General features: G+C 49.0%; 1 protein-coding gene across 4 annotated transcripts; it reads left to right on the forward strand.

Annotated features, from left to right (window-relative positions):
* The first annotated feature begins 1,481 nt into the window (after positions 1–1,481).
* ADA2 (adenosine deaminase 2) lies at positions 1,482–20,335 on the forward strand. 4 transcript variants are annotated; one of them, XM_058853027.1, is made up of 11 exons: positions 1,482–1,581; positions 1,907–2,065; positions 2,962–3,287; positions 5,570–5,795; positions 12,100–12,310; positions 14,683–14,810; positions 15,857–15,947; positions 16,248–16,356; positions 17,322–17,479; positions 18,314–18,516; positions 19,141–20,335. In XM_058853027.1, exons 3-11 carry the CDS (start codon positions 2,975–2,977, stop codon positions 19,247–19,249), a joined length of 1,548 nt encoding a protein of 515 aa, XP_058709010.1. In that variant the 5' UTR covers positions 1,482–1,581; positions 1,907–2,065; positions 2,962–2,974; the 3' UTR covers positions 19,250–20,335. The 4 variants fall into 4 exon arrangements, with proteins under 4 accessions (XP_058709010.1, XP_058709009.1, XP_058709008.1 ...); XM_058853026.1 differs by having other exon boundaries at positions 1,910–2,061; XM_058853025.1 differs by having other exon boundaries at positions 1,483–1,581; positions 1,907–2,061.
* Positions 20,336–22,317: the final 1,982 nt, after the last annotated feature.

A 22,317-nucleotide genomic window follows, 5' to 3' on the forward strand; every position in this document is an offset into this window, starting at 1 on the left:
CCTCCAAATGGGCTAGTTCGTTCTCAAGAAGAATTCAAACGAGCTGAGAGATGTGTTGGTGTGGAAATGACAGCTGTAAGATTCCTTGTTAGTCCTTGAGACAGGACAAGTCTTCCTATACCGTGCCTCTGTTCCCAGGGAAGTCTCAAGGCAGGGTTTTGGCTGACTGCAGGCACTGGATGAACCCAATCCTCCCCCAGAAGGGGCTCCTGGTTGTCCTCTTCTCCCTCTTTCCACTTTTCATGTCCAGAGAGATCCCACCTAAAAGCAGCTGTGGTCCTATTTCACCAGGATTATTTTTATTTCCAGAGCATGCACCACGTTTTAACTGAGAGCAAAGCATCTCAGACACCTGCTTATTTCCTAGTCCAACCCTTTCAAAATCTGTACAAAAGTCTCCTGGCAACGTCTGCAATTTTTTTATGTGGAAAAGTCCCATCAAAGAAGTGTTTGAGCACTGGACTTTGCTTTTTGTTTTTCAAATGTGATTTGAAAGGATGAACCACTACAAATCTCTGAGGCCCTCTGGAAGGCATTTCCAAGACCCCTGCCTGGCTGTAAGCTATTTGAGGTCCCTCACACAGCATTTTAACCCTCCTCAGTGGGAACCTGTCTCTAGCACCCCACTGCTCACTACAGAGCCGGTTTTCCAACTGCCTGGGCTGAATTTGGTTTTATGGAACTAATGCTAGGCTTTAGTGCTACAAGAAGATTAAAGCAATTCCCTTCCTTCACTGATATTGTTCCCTTGAAGGTATTTGGTGGTGGAACTCTTGTCCCTACTGAACCATCCCTTTTCACTCCATGCACTTCCCTCCTCACACCTCCCATCCTCGAGCTGCTTTCATCAACCAATAGTTGCTGCTGAGCAACTATTTGGGTCATCTTTCCACTCCACTGCTCTCCCTTTTTGGGAGCAGGATCATCTAGAGACTCAAGGAATATTCATCCTGCCGAGGAGCAGGCAAGGGGGCACAGCCACCCTCTGGACACGCTGCCATGGCCAGGGCTTAGGGAATATTTGGGATCCCTGAACGATCCCTGCATGGATGCTGGGACTGATCTCAGTGCCAGCACAGAGTGAAGGCACCAAGAAAGAAGGAAAATCTGGCAGGTGTCCAGCTGGGACAGTCAGTGGGCAGCCTGAACACCCTGCTTTCAGTCCCAGCTAATGAAATTTAACATATTACTGACCAGACTCTGCTTTTCCTCAAAAAACAATCTTTGTGAGTGCTGGGGGTTGTTTTCAACAGTTCTTAACTCACAAGATCTTTCTTTCTTTAATATTTAAAATGATTACATTTTTGGACTAAATGAAACCAAACGGACTTTGTTCTCCCCTGGAAGCTGTTTACATAACATCTGTTTTAAGTAGTTTAAAACTCTGTCCGTTGAACTGCATGAAATAAAATGCTGAAATTACTGTATTTGTTGTGATTTTAATTTTTTTTTTTTTTTTTTAATAACTCCATCCCCGCTTCCACCTGACCTGCTTCCCAGGCTCGAGTTTATCCCTGTGATACCTCAGGGATGGATTGATGCCTGCTTCACCCACAGAGCTGAAGGCAAGACCATTTCAAGGTACAAATCTCTGTTTTCTCCGCTGTGAAAGCATTAGCGAGCAGACTTTGCGGTGTGGCTGGCATTAAACCCCCTCCAGATTAGATACCCAAGTTTGTGTGTATTCCCGATGCCAGAGTTCCCCCGCAGCAGCAAGGCTTGCCGGAGCTCTTCTCCCAGGATATTTAAGAGCTGCCCGAGTGTGCCAGGGGACAGACGAGCCCTCGCTGCGGGGCAGTGATGGGTTAAAGAGCTATGAAGTTCCTCTGAACCACCCCGCTTTTTTTGGCAGCCCGCTTTCTCACAACCTCCCCTTCCTCCTCCTCCTCCTTATATATTCATGAAGCAGCGCGGCCGGGGTGAAATAGAAGAGGAAGAGGAACTCGGTGTTCCCGGCTCCGCACGGACCCGGCTCTTCCCCTTTATCCAGCGCTGCCCCGCAGGAGACGGACTCGCCCCCCGCTGCATCAGCTCTGGGGGCCGGGAGGAGAAGAGTTAACAGTAAGTGAGTCGGTCCCAGCGCTCCTCTTTGGGATGTTTCCTTTTCTGAGCTCAGAGCCAGGCCTGGGATGGGGCTGCACCCCACCCCTGCTCCGTTTGCTCCCCTGGTACCCACTAAAGGGGCTGGGGATGTGCTCCTGGACCCGCAGGTGGAGGAGAGCTGGAAGCAGAAGACATGTGCACAAGTGATTCACATAGGCTTATTTTGAGATATTGAGCCCTTCTCCAGCCTGTTTTGCTCTGGAGAGATTGGCATGCAGGGTCACTAAAGCCTGCTGTTGAAGGATTATATTGCAGTTGTGCTTTTTGGGGAGAGGGAGAACTCTCAGATGTCACATGTGCTTGTCTCCTGTGATCTCTTACTGCTGCCTTGGTCTCACTTCCATCCCTTTTCTTCTGGGATTGCGAGGGAAGGACACACCTCTGCTTCTGCAGAGGAAGCCTTGGGGTTTCCTGCCCATAAATGAGTCCTTTGGATAGCTGGAATATACTAGAAAGGTGTAACAGGATCTTCTCTCAGCTGGTTGGAACCAGGATTTGATTAGCTCAAGCCAAGCCCCTTACCTGGACATCATCAGCACCCCTTGCTCAATGAGGCCTCCATCCCAGCTTGCAAGCATCATCCTGATCCTACCAATCCCCCTTTCCAGGGCTGGAGCTTTGCCTTACTGGATGATGTGCTGCCAGTCTGATCCAAGCAGCAATATCTCTTTGCCCTACCCAGCCTTGCCGTGTGTAATCAGCAGCCACCAGGAACGTGCTGATGCATCAGCCCTAAATTCAGGGAACACTGGGAGAGGTGCATTAACCCAGGGCTTCTGCAGGATGGGCCAACAGCTTCATATCCCATTGCCCACCTTCTGACCTCTGCTAATGCTTCAGTCTTTTCTCCCTGTCAAGGTGCAGCTGTAAGATGAAACCTCCACCTGGGCAAGGCATAAGGCTGGCATACCTTCTCCTGAGTCTGGCTCCCCTCTGCCTTCCCAGCCCTCTCTGGAAGGACCGCGATTCCCTGATGCAGGAGGAGAAAGCCCAAAGGACAGGTGGCAACTTGGTGCTGAGTAGGCAGGAGCAGCAGCTCAGCACAAAGCTCGTCAACCTCAAGAAGAAGGAAGTGGAAGCAGCCATGAGTACAGGACAGTTTCCTCCAAGCATGCACTTCTTCCGGGCAAAGAGCCTCATTGATCAGAGCGCGGTGTTCAGCATCTTAAAGCGCATGCCGAAAGGTAGGCTTGGCTTAAGGAGGCTCATCTCACTCCTCCTTTCTCATCTTTTGCTTTCTGAGCTGGGACAGAACGCAGGATGTGGGAGACAAGCTTTTGAGAGCTGTGGATTGTGCTCATTGGGTTCCAGGAAAAGCCCTGACACCAAGCTCAGAGATGGGGTAGGAGCAGAGAGGAAGAGGGGGACGGATTGGATGAATACACATTTCCAGCAATTGTGGCATCGGGTTTAACTTAACAATGTGGATCCTTAAGTCTTTCAAGAGTGGAGAAGGGGCAGAGGAAGCAAAGACAACAAGAAATAACAGACATCCCCATTTACTCAGCATCTTCCAGCCTCTTTTTTTTTTTCCCCACATGCACATTCCACAAACAGACTACCAACCTTGTCTTATTCTGTATCTTAGCCAAAAACATTGCATCCCCCAAAAATCTGCAGGTGGTTCCGTAGCAGGCCTGGAAGTCTGCTGGAAAGTCTGGGGGCACTAGAGGAAGAAGGAGCTACCTCTAACATTGAAATCTTCATTTTCCTTGCTTGTTGTGTACAAATCAAAGCCTGTGTACTTCCAGCACTCAAAGTGAGCTTATAAAAGGGAGAGAGAGCAACATTTTACATGAGCAGGTAGTGACAGGACCAGGGGGAGCAGTACTGAATTAAAAGAGGAGAGATTTAGAGTAGATACAAGTAAAAGTCTTTACTCAGAGGGTGAGTGAGGCACAGGAATAGATTGCCCAGAAAAGTTGTGGCTGGCCCATCCCTGGAATTGTTCATGGCCAGATTGGAGGTGGCCCTGAGCAATGTTCCCAATTTCTGCCTCCCAGTCTTGCAGCACCCTAATCCATTACCATAAACAATTAGTATGTCAGAAATGTAATTATCCTTTCAGGGCTGAATTGAACAGTTAGGACTTTAAAAGTACTCCCCTCTTCACCTCCAGTATCATTGATACTCCCACCAAGTGGGAGTCAAAACGAATAATTAACACTTTTCACTCCAGGTGATGTTTAAATGGGTTCTTGGAATCTTTGCAAGGGCTGTGAGCTTTTAGGGTCTCAATCACATCCTTGTAGCTGTTTGAGGAGGACTTGATCAGAGCCCCTGGGAGTTCCTGTTGTTTCAAGCACTATTGTAATGTCTGTGGCTGCTCACACAGGGAAGAAGGTGACATTTCCAGCCAGAGGAGGGTCAGACAGCTGCAGCATGCCCAGCCTGGTGCACAAACTCTGCTGAGAGCAGCAATCACAGCTCCTCAGCACCTTTACAGCCAGACCCTCTCTAGTGGGGGATCATAGGCATTAGAGTCTATATTAGATTAGTCCACTATAAATTATAGTCTGGAACTTAATCTAATGTCAAGTACATACCAGTCTTGTGTCTTGTTCTTGCTATTCATGTTCTCCCTTTACCCCTAAGGGCATCAAAGCTATTTGCACTAAGAGGTCTCCCCTAGACTAATAAAATACATGTCTAAGACTCCAGCTCTCACAGTGTCTTCCCTTTACAAAGGTGAGGCTTAGTTCAAGCACCAATAACACCAGGAGTCATTGGAAAAGGAGAGATTTCAGCAAAATGAAACGAAAAGGAAGGTGAGCAGACAGAGGATGCTTCCTGTGCCAGGAGGACTGGCAGTTGCCAACATACTGCACAATAACAGAGTGCCCCAGAGGCCCTCTGTGCTGGCCAGCAGCAGATGTACAATGTAAGCCAGCGTGCTTTTGATAAGGCACAGAAGTAAATTGTACTTCTGCATCTGAGTGCAATTCCCCAGAGTAACGTGGCCTGGGATTTTGGTGTGTGCCAGAGTTCCAGAGAGCTGAAAAAAGAGACATGGACTAGACACAAAAAACAGCTAAGATGCAGAGCTTTGCTTCAGGTGTGCTTCAGCCAGTGTGCCTTGTAAACTGCTGCCTCCTGTACGAGTTTCTCTTTAAAAAAATCAGTGGTGCCTGAGCCAGCTCACAGCAAAGTCTGTCTGAAAGACCTTTAATAACTCGGAGCGTTTTCCATCCCAGTGGAGAAGCAGAGCTCCCTATTGATTTCCCCCCTCCCTGTGCTCCCAGGGAGCTGTCACGCTCTGCCTGCCCAGTGTTTGATGTGGAGGGGGCCACATCCTCCAGCCTGGGGGAGGCAGAGCAGCCACTCAGCCCTTGCTGGGAGAACTCACTGCCATCCTTCTAGAAGCATTTCCAGACACCTCTGGTCAGGCAAACAAACCATTATCACATTAAACCTTCTCCCCAGCTGCTTGGGCTCATCGGGATCTCCTTGTCCCTCACCCCACCAGGTGCTGTGCTCCACCTGCACGACTTGGCCATGCTGAGCGTGGGCTGGCTGGTGTACAATGCCTCCTACCTGCCTGACTGCTACATCTGCTTCACCAGCACGGGCTCCGTTCGATTCCGCTTCTCCCGCCCGCGCCCTCCGCACCCGCTGCCGGCCCAGTGCTCCCAGTGGCTTCTGCTGGGCTCCTACCGGGAGCAGCTCAGCGACGTGGCCGAGTTTGACAGAGGGTGAGTGAAGAGGGCTGGCTGGCCTGTTGGTGTCAGGAATGTCCTGCTTCCATTGTGCAGCCAGCAGAAGCGTTCTGGTCCAGTTTTCCTGTTGGTTTTCTTGCTCAAAACGCCGTTTAAGGCGGTGCATGTGAAAAAGTAAAGATGATCTAAGAGCTTGGAGGCTGCTGCATGAAGTATGCCAGAGTCAGGGGCCATAAAAACTGAATTTTTCTGTGCACACTCACTCTGGTCCTCTGTGCAGACATGCTGAGGACAGTAGATTTGTGAGACCTGTCCCCAGGCTGAATGGGCTCTCAGTATGGGATAGGGCTGCATGATGCCTCATCCAGTGAGGTACCCAAAAACTGGATGAGGAAGCCAGATACCTGCTGAACAGGCTCTCCCCAACAGCAGAAAAGCCCTTTGCAAAGCCATTGTTTTGATTCAGAGCAAGAAGTCGGGGAAACTATTTATGTCAATTACTGCACTAGCAAAAACTCTCAGACTTCCCAAAATGAAACCAAACCCAACTCTCCCTCCAGACACCAAACTTGTTTTCTGAGGCCTGCCTCTGAAACCCCATTGGCACCAACCACCTGGAAGCATGAGGCACTCATTCCCAACCAGGAGCTGTGGCTCACCCTCCTGGCCAGTGGCTGATCCAAGGACCCCTGACTGGTTTGGGGTCTCCTTCCCCTCAAACATCCTCCTGCTAACAGAGCTTCTGCCCTTACAGGCAAGGCTGCTGCAGCTGTCTGGGTGCTCACACCTCAGCTGAGTCCTCAGGGCATCACTCACTCTCCTGCAGGAGCTCCCTCCCTGCCTTTAGTGCTGGCAGCCTTTTATCGGGACCACCTGGCATTTATTCACTTACAGGTGGCTGGGAAGAGCCTGGCTCCCCCTCCAGCCAGTGGTGATGAGAAGCCAGACTCCAATCTCCCCATCCAGGGGCCATTGATCCTGGGACAAAGCCCTGCTGAGGAGGCCAAGAGGAAGCATGCAGATCTGCTGTGGTGTGTGGGGGGCTGGAGAGAGCACGCTAAATAATGCATGAAGTCAGACACTGAGCGATGAGGACAAAGGAAAATATTGAGTAGCCATCCATTCAGAGGGCTGTCCGTGGCGCTCCAGGGGCTGAGGTCTGCAGGGAAAACAAGAGTGTGGGGTGTCATGTAATGACAGACACTATTGCCATGCCAACACACAAGGAGAGGGCTGGATTAAGGCACTGCAGGTGACCCTAATCCCAGCATTTCCCAAGTGAAACTTGGTGGGTTTTACTGCAGTGCTCTTCAGTGAGGTTGTGTGCTCTTAAGCAGACACCTTTTAACTCTCGGTGAGCTGGTATCCCCTCCATGTGGAAGGTGTCTGGGCTCTGTGCCCTGCAGATCTGGGAAGGCTGGGAAGCCGAGGAGCTTTGTGGCTTGTTATTGCCTTCCCTCCCCAAAAACTGCAATGGGCAGGGCAGAGGGGTCTGAATCTCCAGGGCTCCACCACTCCTCTCTTGTGGAAGTCCAGAAGGGAAGGAGAAAGTGATGCCAGACCCTGAGCTCTTGACCTTTTGTATCCTGAGGCTCAACTGCCCTGACACGTGATGGACGAAATAAGATCCAGTGAGAAGTCACTTATCTCTGTCTTCCAAAGAGAAAACTGGTTCCTCATTAGCTCCCTTCCATTTCTGCTGGGAGTGATGAGGAAGGAAAGATGACAGCACCAGCTCTCTTCAACCACACCAGGAGACCCATAAATAACGTGCAAGGGGTTGGATTTTGAAACAGCTTCGCTTCCTTAAAGCTCAAGTAATTGCACTGGGCATTTAGAAGAGTCTCAGGAGCAACCCTTCATTGCACTTGTTTTCAGTTGTGTTTCCATGGCATGAAGCCACTTTCTGGCAGAGGCTTAAAGGGCAGGGCATCCTGTACACCCTGTCCTGGGTGACTGGGGCTGTGCATTGTGTGGTTCCCTCTGTTCCTGCGTGGAAACCCTTGTTTTCAGAGGCAGTATTGCCACCTTCCTCTTCTTTTGTGTTTGTCTCACAGTGTGTAGTGACCACGAGTCAGAGCAGGACTTCAGAGTGGCAGGCACTGCACAGGGACACAAGAGAGAGCCTCGCTGCAAGACTCTCCCCAAATGTGGAGGGGAAACTGAGGCAGAGGCCAATGAAGCAATTTCCCTCAGCAAACATATGCCTGAGCCAAGAACAAACTCGGATCTCTTGCACCCTGGGTGCTGACTTACCCATTTGAGTGTGTTGTCCTTCATTTCTTGCCCTTCCGTGCTCATCACCACAAAATCACAGAGGAGTCATTACGCATAATGTGCAAACACACCAACAACAGCCACACTGAGGCACTTCCCCTCCTATTTCCATCTAATCCCTGGGCACTAGTCTAGGGGTTAGGAATGTTTTTGGCCGTCTGGAAATAGGTCTCTAGCCAGGAATAGGCCCCAATCTGTTCTGCCTCTCAGTTTCTGGAAACTCTCCCAGTCTCTTGAACATGTGCATCCCAGGCTACCTCTCTCCTGCGCTCCTCTTTGCCCTTGAGCACTGACAAGCTGAGAGAAAGCAGATGTCAGAGGAAAGAACGGATGGATAGTTGGGTGGTTTCAAGGAAGTGTCAAGGGAATATGGCAGCAGGGAAGGGCTCTCATGCAAGACAGGGTGGATCAGCAAATGTGAAGGAACAATGGAAATGTTTCTGAGAAGCTTCACCTCTTTCCCCTTACAGCATTTCTGACCAGGAGCGGGTGGAAGAAAGGAGAATCTGCATGATTTTAGCTGTTTGCATTTTTAGGTACATATACACATGTGTGTGCTTTGGAAGGGACTCCTTTTGTTGTTTCCCTCAAGAGAAGGTCTAATCATTCCTATTCAAAACAAACATCTCATGGGCCAAGACCCTGGAGTATTGTGTTAGTGGTAAGCTTCCAGAAGGATGCTGTCAGGAGAGCCAGGAGACCACAGGCCAAGGGACAGCGAAAGGAAGGGAATTTTGCTTTCATACTTAAAAAGGACAAAAACAATCCTCACTCATTTTCTTCACAATCAATTATGATACAGGAGAATGTTATTGGCTGCCATCTCCAAAGCAAGAGCATGCCCCCAGATATTTCAGGAAGCAGCATTGACATCCCAGGTATTTGTAAAATACCACTGCACACCCCCCACCAACAGCCCAAGGATTGAGGCCGTGCCCAGCAGAGCTCTCCATCACCAGGATGAAGTCATCTGTGAGGGAGCTGACACCACAGCCCAGGCTTCAGGGACAACTCCCCTGGGCGCTGGCTGGGGCTGCCATCACCTTCCCCTGCGTGTCCTCTGCCTGCTTTATCTCACAGAAAAATAGGGCAGCGTGTGCGATATGAAGGGGGGGAAAAAAGGAATAAAAATCCACTACAGAAACAAAGCACTCTGCTCCCTCTACAAGTCTCCCCTTGGGGAGAAGAAGAGGGGATGAGAGAGAGCGAGAGAAAGCGGATGAACCACATGTGACAGATGTTAGTCACACTGTTTAATGCACCACTGGAAGACATTTAGATACTATGGTGAGGAGAGGGGCATAATTACCCACCGAGAACAGAAAAAAAGAGCAGGAAAAAGAATCCCTTTAAAAACAAGGCAACAAAACCTTTCTCTCTCGTATTATATACAGCACAGGAAAGGAGAATGGGGAAAAATCCCAGGGAAAGAGAAAGCAAACCCACAGTTGAAAATAAATAATCCTTGGCTGGTCATTTTAGCTGTGCCCCTTTGGGCATATGCATTGCAATAGCATTGTGCAGTGCATATATGACATGACACGGAAGGCTATTTGTAGTCTGCACCTGATCACTGGTGAAGGCCCATTCCAGAAAAGAAGCAAAAAAAAAACAAAGAAAAAGAAAGTATTTATGAAGCTTTGCTTCATCTGCATGAGCTACTGATGGTAAAAGCCCCCGAACCCTTAGGAGATTATCTGGTTATCAAGGATGGATCACTATTATGCAATAAATCTTCAACAGTTGTAAGGATCAATAATCAGTCTCAAAGGGAAGGGGATTATAAAGAGAAGTACAATTTGATTTATGTGCTTTTAGGAGCAGGGTGGTGTGGGGATTTATTGCTGTTTCCAGCCCAAGAGTACAGGCTAAGCAAACAGCCACGAGTTTGTAGAGCGAGATTTAAAGGCAAGGAGCAGAGCCCTGTGTGCACTCAGTGCTGGAGGAGCCGAGTTCTCACAGGACAAGGGGAGAAAGTGCTGGGAGCCCCACTAAGCACCCATCCTTATCTGAAACGGAGCTGCCTGGAGTGGCGAGAACGGGCTTGCCAGGCCTTTTGATCCACGGGGAGGTTTTTCCCGGAGCGCTGGGAACAGCCCCGCTCGGCTCCCGGCTCCGGGCAGGTGCCGAGCTGGAGGGGAGCTGCCCTTCGGCCACGAGGGAAAGGGAAAAAAAAAAAATCTCTTTTCCCCCAGCTCTTCCCACACGAAACATTCCTGATGAGCAGCAGCACACCCTTTTTGCTCTCCGCAGCTCGGGCAGCTGGAGCAGCGCCTTTGGGATGCTCCTGACTCCTGCATTCCTGGTTTCTAGGGAGATGCTGCGGTGTCTCCCGCTGCTGAGTGCTCCTCGCTGCCCTCCCCTTCTGTGGTCCAGCTCGGTCCTCTCTGCTTGCTTGGATTACTGAACAGTAGCCGGGGTTGCCCGGTGTCCTGGGATAATGGCACCAAAGCCCCTATTGTAATGCATGGGAGGGCAGAGCCCGAGTTGCTGTGGAAACCTTATCTCTGGATTTTCCTGACTGTTGAGCATTTAAAGTCTCATCCTTAACAGTAGTAGCATCTCTTTTACGTACAGGTTTGCTTCTAAAATTGTTCCTGGCAAAGAAGTTAACGGGGTGTGAGGAAGAAATGAAACCACAGCCCCTGGAAGAGAATCCTTAGAGCGAAGCAGCAGGCAAATCCTGGGGGAACGGGCTCTGTTTTATGGGCAGGATGGAGGGATTCAAAAGGCATATCTGTCCAGGATGTCTTCGTTTATGAATTTGGACCTGATCACATTTTACATCTGTTGGGGGTTTAATTCCACCCACAGAAGTGTCCTGGATGAAGATGATAAGATCACAAATCAAAGTCACACCTCCCATATAACAGAGCAGAGCACTGCATGAGGATGGGGGCCAAGACATCAAACAGGAAACATTATTAAAGATCAGTAGCTATTATTGAGGGGAAACAATATACTCAGATGAAAGCATGGCTGAAGGTATTTCTTTCTGAACCTGTTTAGCCCCCAACACGAGATAAGCACTGGGCCAGCAAGAAAACATCTGAAGGTTTCTGTGATGGCTTCCATTTGTCCACCCAGGAATGAAGTTAATCACCCCTGCATTGCCATTTAGGCTTTGCCCACTGGTGGGATAAATTTATTATGAACTACTCTTCAGGTGGGAGAAGGAGGGCTGGTGCCAGAGGCAGGGCTCCAGGTGGGATGAAGGTTATCAGCTTGCCAGAGGATGGTGGTGTGGCACAGATACCCACCCTGTCCTAAATACAAGCTGTCACCCACAATTAGATTATCTTGCAATTTACTGGCTCCCTTAAACTCTGCTCTATAAAACTACCCACTGTCTCTCTGGATTTCTGAAAGAGGTTTATATGCCAGCTGAGTGTATGGAGGAAATACATTTCCATCACACTAAGGAAAAGCCAGGACTGAGATTCTTATCAGCTGTTTCCCTGAAGTAGCTATCAGCAAGGCAGGCAGGGCATCGGGTTTGTTCTCACTGATGGAGAAAAATGATTTCTGATTCACAATTGTCTTCCCCTTGCATTTTTTTAGATGGCATATTTTGACAGTACAAAGGTACCAGGACAACTCAGGGGCTCAGCAAGCAGGCTGGTGGTGGCCCAGTACATGGCATCTCCTGTAAACCAAGTCTACCTTTTAGGTGCTGAACAGAGGGCCAAGTGTTGTGACATTTATGTGCATTGAAGGTGCTTAGGAAAGCATATTGTCTGCAGGAGTGATGTGCATGCCTGCTTTCAGATTGGGGATTCCCTGGGTGGCAGAGTATAACTGATACTTTTATATCCATAAAAACCATACTTGCTTTTCTAACTCTGTTCCTTGGAAAAGGGAGGGACAGGTTTTAAGCACCTACACCTACCCTGCTTACAGCTCAACATGTATCATAGGAATTCTGTGCCAGCCATTAGAGGAGTAAATACAGGTGGCAGAAAAATGACCTGAATGCTTCCTAGTGGCACCAGTCACTGTTACGCCTGTTGTACTGCAGGCTCTGTTTGTTCTCCTCATTCCTTCTCTTCTCCCTTTTCTATAGCTTGCTGAGAAACCTGACCCTGGTGACAGATGCCCCTGAGCTGGCCTACCCCTCTCAGGCTTTCATTTGGAAAAGATTTGAAGAAATCTTTCTCATTGCCTCTGGACTTATCTGCTATGCACCTGTGTTCAAGGCCTATTTCTACCAGGGGCTGCTGGAGCTCTATGAAGATAACATACAGTATGTTGAGATAAGAGCTATCCTGCCTGCGGTACGTGGGGTTTGGCTTCTCTAATAGTCTTTTAAATCCCTATTTCTCCATAACTTTTCTCAAGCCCTATCTTGAATTTAGTTTTTGGATGTTTGCATACCTGCCCTTCTGAGGATGCTGGGAAACCTTGATCGTATTCAAACGTCTTTCTTGGAGATTTGCCTAGGTAAAGGCTTCAAAGTGAGAGATTCTTTGTTCTTAATGGCTAAGGGAGATACCTGCTGTGACACAGGCACAAAACTACACTGTACAGTCAGACCGAGCTGTGTCAGAATCTTGCTCATTGGGAAGATGTAGCTCAGTTTTGTCTGCTACAGAATCACCTGTTCCGTGGCAGCTAAAACAAATTTTCTGTCTTGAATAGAGCCTTTTTCTGGAATAGCTAAGTTATTTTAAATCCTCAGCTTATTTCAGAATGATTACTCCGAATAGGCGAGTCAATCAATTGGCAGAACACCACCTTCCACGATTAGCAGACAACCTAAAATTTGGGAATGAGGTATGAACCGCTCCTTTCATTGCCATTAACACCAAAATCTGGTAATGGTTCAAGCCTTTCTCCCTGTGTGTCACCCACAGCTGGTCAGGTTGTCCTACAAAACCACCCTGCCTTAATGCCTCCCCAAACACCAGCAGACCACACCATTTCCCCACTTTCCCAGTGACAATTTTGTCACTGCAGACACACCTTTCCCATACAATTCTCCAGCCCAGCTCCATGCAGGACTCTGTGGGGGTGGGAGTTCTGTCAGGGAAAAAAAGGGGGGAAAAAAGAAAAAAAAAGGAACATGGAGAAAGCCACAAAGTTTACATTTCTCTTACTTTGCTGGGGGCTGCCCTGAGCCAGTTGCTCTGAATTCAGCCACCACCTGTCTTTGGGGTACCTGGGAAGAGAAAACAGCAGTGTCAAAATGTCAACAGCCTGTGCTGGCGTCCCCTCAGGCCGCACAGGTTTCCAGGCCAAGAGTATCTGCCACGCTACAAATACAGGAAAATACCCTGCCTTCACCATCAGCCCTTAGACACGGCTCTAAGTCCTTTTGAAGAGAGGCTTGGCAGGGAGGATTTGCTCCCCATCCAGCTCCTAAAGCCGGCGGTGGCCGTGGTGGCCTGCGGAGCCCTGGGGCTGAGGCGCCGTGAGCTCCAGGCAGGCCGGGCACCACGGCCGGGAATGCCACGCTGGGATGGAGGGTGAACCAAGGGACAGGCTGAAGCTGGGGTGGTGCCCTCGTGGGGAAAGTCAAGGTGAGCAGGGTGTGAGGAATAGCGAGATGCTGGGGAGGATCCTCATGCTGGAGATCCTCCACAAGGCTGACGCTGCAAAAGCTCTCCTCACGGCAAAGCCCGCCAGAAGCGGCCCCTGAGGTAAAGTAAATGAAAACTGGGATTTAGTGCGAAACAGCAAACACTGCGGAAAAGCCCCCTGAGCCCAGCTGTGTTTGCAGATTCAGCTGTGTAAAGTCTCACATTCCCATGGGCTGCAGCTGGGGAAAATTCCCTCTGAGCATCAGCAGCTGCCCCACGGCTGCTGGTGCCTGCAAGGGGGACACCACGTTGTGATGGGGTGTGGGGCTCTGAGGGGGGCACCAAGGAGAGGTTTAGGGGTGAAGTGGAGCTGCTGAAGTCTGGAGGAGAAAGGTGACATGAAAAGAATGGTGAGAAAGGTGAGAGGAGAACTGATGGAGTGGTTTCAGTGCTGTCCAGGCAGGGCCTTTGTGGGATAGTATCAGTGGGGCATTCAGAGTCTCCACCCGGTTGAAAACAGGGAAAAAGCCCTGAGAACAGCCCTGGTAGTGAGGACCCTCCAGAGCAAGTTGATGAGACAGAGCATGCCAAAAGGATTATTTCCCCCATTTTGCAGCCAGAGAAAGCATGGCAAGATTAAATGACTGACTCAAGGTCATGAAACAAACCTCTGGCAGAGGGGAGCAGAAGCCCAGCTCAGCTGGTAGCTCATGGAGCTCAGCCATCGCGTGCCTTGGGGCTGCCTCGGCTGACAGACTGCCACTGCAAGGCACAGAGCATGTGTGAGCTGCCAGACAGCTGGACAAAACACTCCAGCACTGGATACAGACAGGAGTAAGAGGTCACGGTCTCCTCTGGGTTCTCAAGGGCGTTTGCTTGCCATGTCTGAACACGGAGAAACTTCTATCACATGGGAGGGGAGGAATCCCACTCCTTGCTTCTTGCCAGCTGGGAAAGGCTTGAGGAAGAAAATGTTCTGCAGAGAATTTATTGCTTTTGTTTTTCCTGCCCTGCTCTCAGGACCACAGCACTCTGCTTCTCCCAAGGTTTTTGTCACTTCATTTCTCCCACCTTCCAGAGAAACATCTCTTCTAACCACTGCTTGTCACATGCTTTCCATGCTGCAGGTGTACGAACTGGATGGCACCCAGCACAATAAATCATGGTCTGTGGCAACCTACCAGGAAGTGACCAGGCAGTTCGTGAAGGAGCACCCAGACTTTGTTGGAGCCAAGATTATATTTGCAACGCACAGGTAGAGGCTGAGCGGGGCTGAGAGCGGCTGTGCTGAGTCAGAGGAGGGCAGAGGGCTGGCAGAAGCAATGCTAAGGGCTGGCCTGGAGTGCCAAAGTTGGTTGGCGATGTCCATGTGCCTTGCCAGAGCCGGGCTGTTGACTCCTGAAACATTCCCTGGTGTGTGTAAAAGGCTGGGGGTGAGAACGGCTCTATATAAGTCTGCGTACGTGCGAAGTGAGCGGGCTGAGCCAGGAGTGTCCATGAGCCCTGGGAGCCAGAATGAGCCCGGGCAGGGCTGCCTGTGTGCCTGTCCAAGCTGTGCCTGCTCTCCTCCTGAGCCTGGAAGTGCTCAGAGAGTGAAGCAGTGCCCAAGCGTGGCAGTGGTCCCCGTGGGACCCTGCACATGCCGCTCCCCAGCAGCCTCTGTACGGTATGTTCGTGCTGCTGCCCGGGCAGGCGGGCACAGGGCTGCTCTCCAAGTCAGCCAGATGCCATGAAGTCATGTGAGGTGATCCTCAGCAAGCAGAGCAGACCTCTCAGCAGCACTTACTGGCTCTGCTTTGGCACAATGCCCTCTCCGGCTCAGAGCTGGCTTGCCTCTCTGGCCAGCTCCAGTACGGACACAGTCTGCAAAATGCACTGAGAAGTTTTAAGTGTGATAGGGGTGGAAGAAAGCTAAATGTAAAACTCTCTTGAAATGCAGTTACTGCCTCACCTCCCAACAAAACAGCCGGGAGGAAAGAAAAAAAATTAAACATTTTCCCTCCACAGTGTTGTGTTCCCCTCCCTGCTTGGCAAATGGGAAAGCCAGTGAGTTAGACAAGCATGCCTCAACTCAAGTGACAGCAGGGTCTAGCCAGGCATTTCCTGGTCATTCATGGGTTTCCTTTCATAATATCAATTTTCTACTGCTGTTCCTCTAGAGACCTGAAGCTGGTTGTCAGATTCAGGAACAACCTGCATTTTGGAAATACCCCTGGGGGCTCCATTTCACAACTCAAACTGCTGAGAAGGCAGGCCCATGGGAGGCAGCTTCTGCAGCGCTTTCTCTCTCTTGCTCTCCAGGATGCTGAATGTTTCCCAGATTAAAGAAGCCATCCTCACTGCCATGGCACTCAGAGCCCGCTTCCCAGACACCCTGGCAGGCTTCGACCTGGTAACTGTATTTCTTCTGGGGCTTCACATTAACCCCTGGTGATACAACCACATATATACCGTGGCATATGTTGTATACCAGAGCCAGAACCTCCGCTGCTCTACTGAAATCAGTGTTAATGAATTGCAAATCCTCCAGCTAAGGATTTTGTTCAGGGTAATTGACAAAATCCCCTGAAAGAATCAGCTCCCTACCCCACAGCATTGTAATTTCAGCACAGCTGGCACCTCATTTATATAGAGCTGTGAGTCCCACCATCTTCCCAAGAGTGCTCAAAAATACCTTTCTGCTTCCCCCCAGGTTGGTGATGAGGACGAAGGTCATTCTTTATGGGACCTGAAGGATGCCCTGACCATCCCATATTCCATGGGGGTCAACTTACCATACTTCTTCCATGCTGGGGAGACTGGTAAGCATGAGAACTCTTGCAGAGGCAAGACTGAAACCTTGCAAAGAGCAGAAGCAGCAAGCCTGTCTTGCTGTGTCAAAAGGATGTGTGTGCATACATGTGCACAGAACCAGTTTCCCCTGTGCTTCTCCCCATACCAGTTTGGAGCTGTGGCATTCCCACATGACCCCTCCCTTACCTGCTCCCTGCCTTTGACTGTAGGTGTCACATTGCTCAGCATCTTTGACATGGTGTGACAAGAAGCCACGTGCAGGAGTTATTGCTGGTAGCCATTTCCCCCTTGGAACAGCACTCACTTCCCATCCACAGCAGCAGCAGAATCCCCCAAACATCATTTTACATTTTAGGGTAGCAGAGTGCCCCAACCATCATTTTACATTTCAAGGTGAAATAATAATTGAGCCAGACTTGAGTCTTAACTGAACAGGCTCATCAAAGTAACTGATGTACCCTTCATTCCTGGGGCAATGTGTTATTATTGTTGTTATTACTGGCAGTGTATTATTCAATTTGTATTGGTGGGATTTGTCCTAGCCATGAGAGTTGTGTGTAACTTGTGCCTTGTGTGTTGCACGTTGACATCTACAGAAAAAGGGTGATAAAGTGTGATCACCTCAGGCTCCCTTTATAGCCACGGGCAGGAGCAAGTCACGATATACCTCATTCTAACTCACAGGCTACTCCCCAAAAATTGTAATTTCTCTCTGTTAACAATTAGTGGAGTCCAGCATAATTAGCTCAGCTGCAAGAGCAATACTGTAAACATCTAAAGCCAGGTGAGATGAGTGTGTATCTCCTTGCTGGGCAGATTCAGATCCCTGTTTCACTGAAAATGCAAGTGGGAACTCTGAGCATGAGTGACCATCTCACCTCACAATGGGACATCTATTAACAAAACCATCTAGCAGTTTGAGAAGCTTTATTTCCTCACAGCACTGCAGTGACTCTGATCTGTCTCTGCTCAGACTGGCAGGGCACCTCTGTAGACAATAATGTGCTGGATGCATTGCTACTGAATACCAGCAGGATTGGCCACGGACTCGCTCTCATTAAACACCCAGTAGCCAAAAGTTTGTCTCTGAAGAGGGATATTCCTGTAGAGGTCTGTCCCATCTCCAACCAGGTATGTTGTTAAAAGCTTTTTTCCTGTGGCTTGGTCACTGGAAAGGGGTTTACCATAGCTGGGAGGGTCAGCTGGGGGACACATACAAGTTTTGATGCACACAGGCTGGCTTAGTTTCCTTTTACACCACCTTATACTGCAATTTGCTCTGTGGATGTACACTGTGAATATTTATCAGGCTTGTAATGCCAGTCAGCAAAAAATATAATTTAAATTCCTATCCAGAGGAACTTGGGAAGACAGTCATCCCTAGTGGAGATGGAGGCCCAGAGCCACAGAGGTGCCTTGAGAGACGTAATTGAAAATACTTCAAAGCCAGGAGGGCCAGAGGCTGAGAAGCTGGGATTGTGACTGCAAGTTCTTGGTTTTGCAGAATTCATAACCAGTGGGAACTCTTTTGCAGCACGTTAGTGTGCTGCCATTGTCCCCTGGGTGCAGCAGAAAGGATACTTTGGGTGGAGATTGACTGGTGTGAGCCTTAAGGGAGAGAGCCCTGATACCAGCTTAGCCTCAAGCTAAGCACCACAGCAAATGTGTAACCAAAAGACTTCTCCTGAACTGCTCACAGTCAAATTGTTCTAAACAAGCACAAGTTATTCACCCCACTGGCCTTGATTAAGGTGATTTATTTAAGAAATTAATCTCCTTGTACAGTCAGTGGGGACAAGTTGGTTCCTCCTGCAGCAGTTCAGAGCAGAAAACATTCTGAGCAGTCCTGCAGCCTGTCCCTCCCTGACCACTACCTGCTGTCACAGGCAGCCCTGGCAGGTGTCAGTGGCACCCAGGTACAGCAATAACCTGGCCTGGTGGTGTCTCCCACTCTTCCCCACCCAGGTCCTGCTGCTGGTGGCTGACTTGAGGAGTCACCCTGCAGCTGACCTCATGGCTGAGGGGCACCCCATTGTGATCAGCCCCGATGATCCCTCCGTCTTTGGGGCAAAGGGAGTCTCCTATGACTTCTACGAGGTGTTCATGGCCATCGGAGGGATGAACGCTGACCTGAGGACCCTAAAACAGCTTGCACTCAACTCCATAAAGTAAGTTCATCACCTCTATCACCTTGTCATAGTAATCATAAAGGAGACTATCAGCTTGTCCTCCTTGCTTGCATTTGGGTTTTGGCCCCAGAGTCTCCTCTGCCACATGACCTGGGCTTCTGTTAATCCAAAATTTCCTCTGTGTCTTGTCCACAGCAAGCGCAGAGGCTCCTCTGACTGTGCTCTCTCTGACTCCATGCCTCAGTGTATTCCTCCTTTTCCATCCTTTGTGAACTTGCCTCCACCACCTGGTTCTGGGTTTGGCAGAAATCGTATGTCTTCATATCACTTGTCTATTTCTGCCAAAATTTGACTTGCTGTGTTTGCTAGGACTCATCTGGGAAATGCAGGAAAACAATTAGCATTTAGTTTGGGGGTGTTTAACCCCTTTTACTATTAACTGGACAGTTCTGAATGCCCAAAAATAGTTTGGATATGATGCCCAGGGTCTTCCTGCACATTTCCTCGTCTCCTGCCTGTTTTACACCGTGTTACTCTGTGTGGTGCAGGCAAGTCCTGCAAGGGTTAATCTCTTGCTGTCTCCTGCCTTTTCATTTCTGTGCTGCTCTTGAAATAGCTGCCCCCTTGTCTCCTGCCTGATACTGGCTCTCCTCCTCCCCACAGATACAGTGCCATGCCACCGGATGAGAAAGCCAAGGCCAAAGAGGTCTGGCAGAAAAAATGGGACCAATTTGTGGCTGACCTCTCTGATAGCTTTCTAAGGGAGCTGTAGAGAGGACAAGGCTCATCTCAGAAGGCATTTGGCAAGCTAGAGCGAGCCAGACTGATTGCTAAGAGGGAGACTTGCTTCTTCCACGTGACCTGAGCAGATGAATGGACGTCAAAGTCTCACCTGGCAGTGGGCGACTCTGCTAAGCCAGGCTTAATGGGCTTAAAGCTAAGAAGGAGCTGCACTATCCTCTGAAACTCATGGGCTGGAGATAAAAGGGAGCAGTGAGCCTGTAGAGCAACTACAAGAAATTGCTCTGCTCAAAAGAGTCAAAACAATTAAAAATTGTCTATGACCAAATCCTGATGTGCTTATTCAGGAAAAACACGCTTTCCAATTAGAGTCAGCAGGAGATTGCCAACACGAGGATCTCTGAATTTTGCCTTATCATTACAAAATGCAGACCTTGTCCGGAAACAGCTAAGACAAACATCCAACCATTTGGGCCACTGACCTTCAAGAGAGCAAGGACTGAAAATGACTCTTGTTATGTTTAACCCTGGGCCTGCCGCCAAAATAGCACTGCTAGGTCGAAGAACCAGTCATGGGTCTGATGTCTGCTATTTCAGGACCTACCATGGCTGGAAACAAGCTGGTGGAACTTGCTCCCAGAACATTTAAGCCTGGTTGCAGTGATCATAAAGCCAGAAGAGAGGTGCTTCAGTTGCCAGCATTTTTTTTTTTTTACTACAAAGTATTTTCCCTGTCCTCTAGTCAAAAGGAAGACAAAACACATTTCAGGTTAAGTCAAAAACATCCTGGCTTCCCAGACCCAGCTTGATTAAAACTATCCCCCTGCACAAGGCTGTGTTAACACAGACATTTATAGGAAACACCTTTTGGTTTCAGGGAGTTCCACTGCTTTGTTGCTGAACTCATCGTGCAAATGTGGCTTTATTCAGCCTGTCAGAGAGATTTTCACCTTGGTAGAGAACTGCTGTGGATATCCACAGGGCTCATTTGGATCTCTGTGGCTCTGTGGTTTCCAGCTCCTTGGCAAAAAAAAAAAACAACAAACCCAAAACAACCTACACAAGAAATAGTTTCTTGACAAGCTGATTCACTGTCTTAACATCATCAAAAATACCAGGAGGAGAACTAGTTGCAGGGAGACTAAAAAAAAAAAAAAAAAAAAAAAAAAAAAAAACAAAAAAAAAACCTTCATCTAAGGTTGCTAAATAAATTTAGAAAAATCCTTCAGCACACACATGCCAAGCATGCAGCCAGGATCAAAGAGCATCTTTCCCTGACTTCAGTACAATCATGCTGGTTTGCATCAGTCAAGGGAGAATTGACAAAAGTTCCTACCTAAAGACATCTCCCTCCTCTGAACCACAGACTTGCAAAGGCTGTTGTTTCCTAATCTCTCCAGCCCAATTGGCTCTCTTTATGCTCTCTGTTAATTGTCTCAAGCTGCCTGGCCATAGTGTTTATTTCCACTGACCTTGGTTGGAACACCTTAGCAGGAGGCAAGCACACTTATTACAGAAGTGGATCAAGCTGTGCAGCCTGTGTGCCCTGCGTTAAATTACCCACAGTTCACAGGCTGCAACTTCATCTCAAGAAAACAAAACCCAACTAAACCAAACCCACTACAAAACCCTGTCACAGAACACAAATAAAACCACAACAAACCACAGGTGTGTGCATTGCAGAAGGCAGCAACACAAACCACAGAAATGGAAAAGCGAGAGCCCAGTCACACAACGTCTTCCTCTGAAGCACCCTGGTGCTTTTTTTGCCTTGATTCCTTCCTTGGGAAGGAGTTTTATCCTGGAGGAGTAGCCAGAGCAGAGCCACCCTCCCTCCTCCTGCATGGGTGGTGCATGCAGAGCTCAGACTAAAGTCCCCAGGGTAGGTTTTGGTCATGGCCAGGTACTAAATGCTGACTTGGGAAGTGCCTTACTTGTAATGAGTTGAGGAGAACCATTGCAAACCAGCAGAAAGTCTGCTAACCAGTGACCCAAAGCCCTGTCTCTCTCAGCAACCTGATCTTTCAGCTTTGCTATATGTAGATGGATGAAGACCTTTATTTGCCATGAGTTGATTCTCCCTTAAATAAGCCTCTTTGCTGCCAAGGTGAAGCTAATCATTACAGAGCCATTGTGGGAGGAGCTGAGCTCCTCAACACACAGGTTGACCCGTGCCCCTTTCTTTTCCACCACAGCAGAAAGCTTTCAGCTCTTCCTGCATGCGGTCTCTTGAGGTCCTGAACCACTTTTTGGTCACCTGTAGTCCTCCTTCCTCTTCATTACCTGCAGTAATTGCAGGGATAGGTCTTCCATTTGCCAAGTGCTTGCTGGAGCCAGTTTACCTGCTGTGTCCAGCTTGTTCTTGCTTTCCTAGGAAAAGCCTGCTGTGCACATGGCCATTTACTTATTTCACAACTGTCCTGTGATGGGGCCAAGTGTCTGGAGCCACCAGTGCCTGATGCTGTCCAGGATTACAGCAGAGTCAGGTCTGATGCAGAAATCACAAGGGTTTAAAATGGCACAGGTCTGATGCAGCCCTCAAAAAGGTGAACCTTGACTCTACAGGACTGTGTGTGCATTTGGGACTAGCTTAGTGGCTCCACTTCTGATGGAAGTGTCCACCTTAGGGTTGGGCAAAGGGCAGAAATTCTTCCATCCTGATCATCTCTGTGGGTTTAAATGTGAACCTGAACCACACAGAGGGGCCTGACTCCAAAGGTGTGGCCTTCCTTGGATCCCTCCTTGCACAGGGCATTGCCATGTGTGGTGCCTGGGGCTTCCCAAAAGTCCTCTGGCATATTTAGGGTCTTAGTGAGTGTGACAGAGGGAAGGACAGCCTGCCTTGCTGCTGGGGATCTGCTCTTCCTTGTGGCACACTTTAGCTGGGAGAAAGGTACAAATTGAGAAGATCAGGCTGCATCCTCACCTCTCCAACTCCAGGTGTGCAAAAAAGGAGGAATTTAAGCTGGACCACAGCAGTTATAAAAGATTTCATTCAGTTCCATTCAAGCTTTGGGTAAATTTGGCTGCAGGGCTTCACTGAGACTTGGCTTTTAGCAGCAATATTCCAAGGGTTTTGCTGCCAGTCTATTCCCTTTT

Source organism: Poecile atricapillus, chromosome 18 (genome assembly GCF_030490865.1).
Source record: "Poecile atricapillus isolate bPoeAtr1 chromosome 18, bPoeAtr1.hap1, whole genome shotgun sequence".
In the NCBI taxonomy this organism is placed as follows: domain Eukaryota; kingdom Metazoa; phylum Chordata; class Aves; order Passeriformes; family Paridae; genus Poecile; species Poecile atricapillus.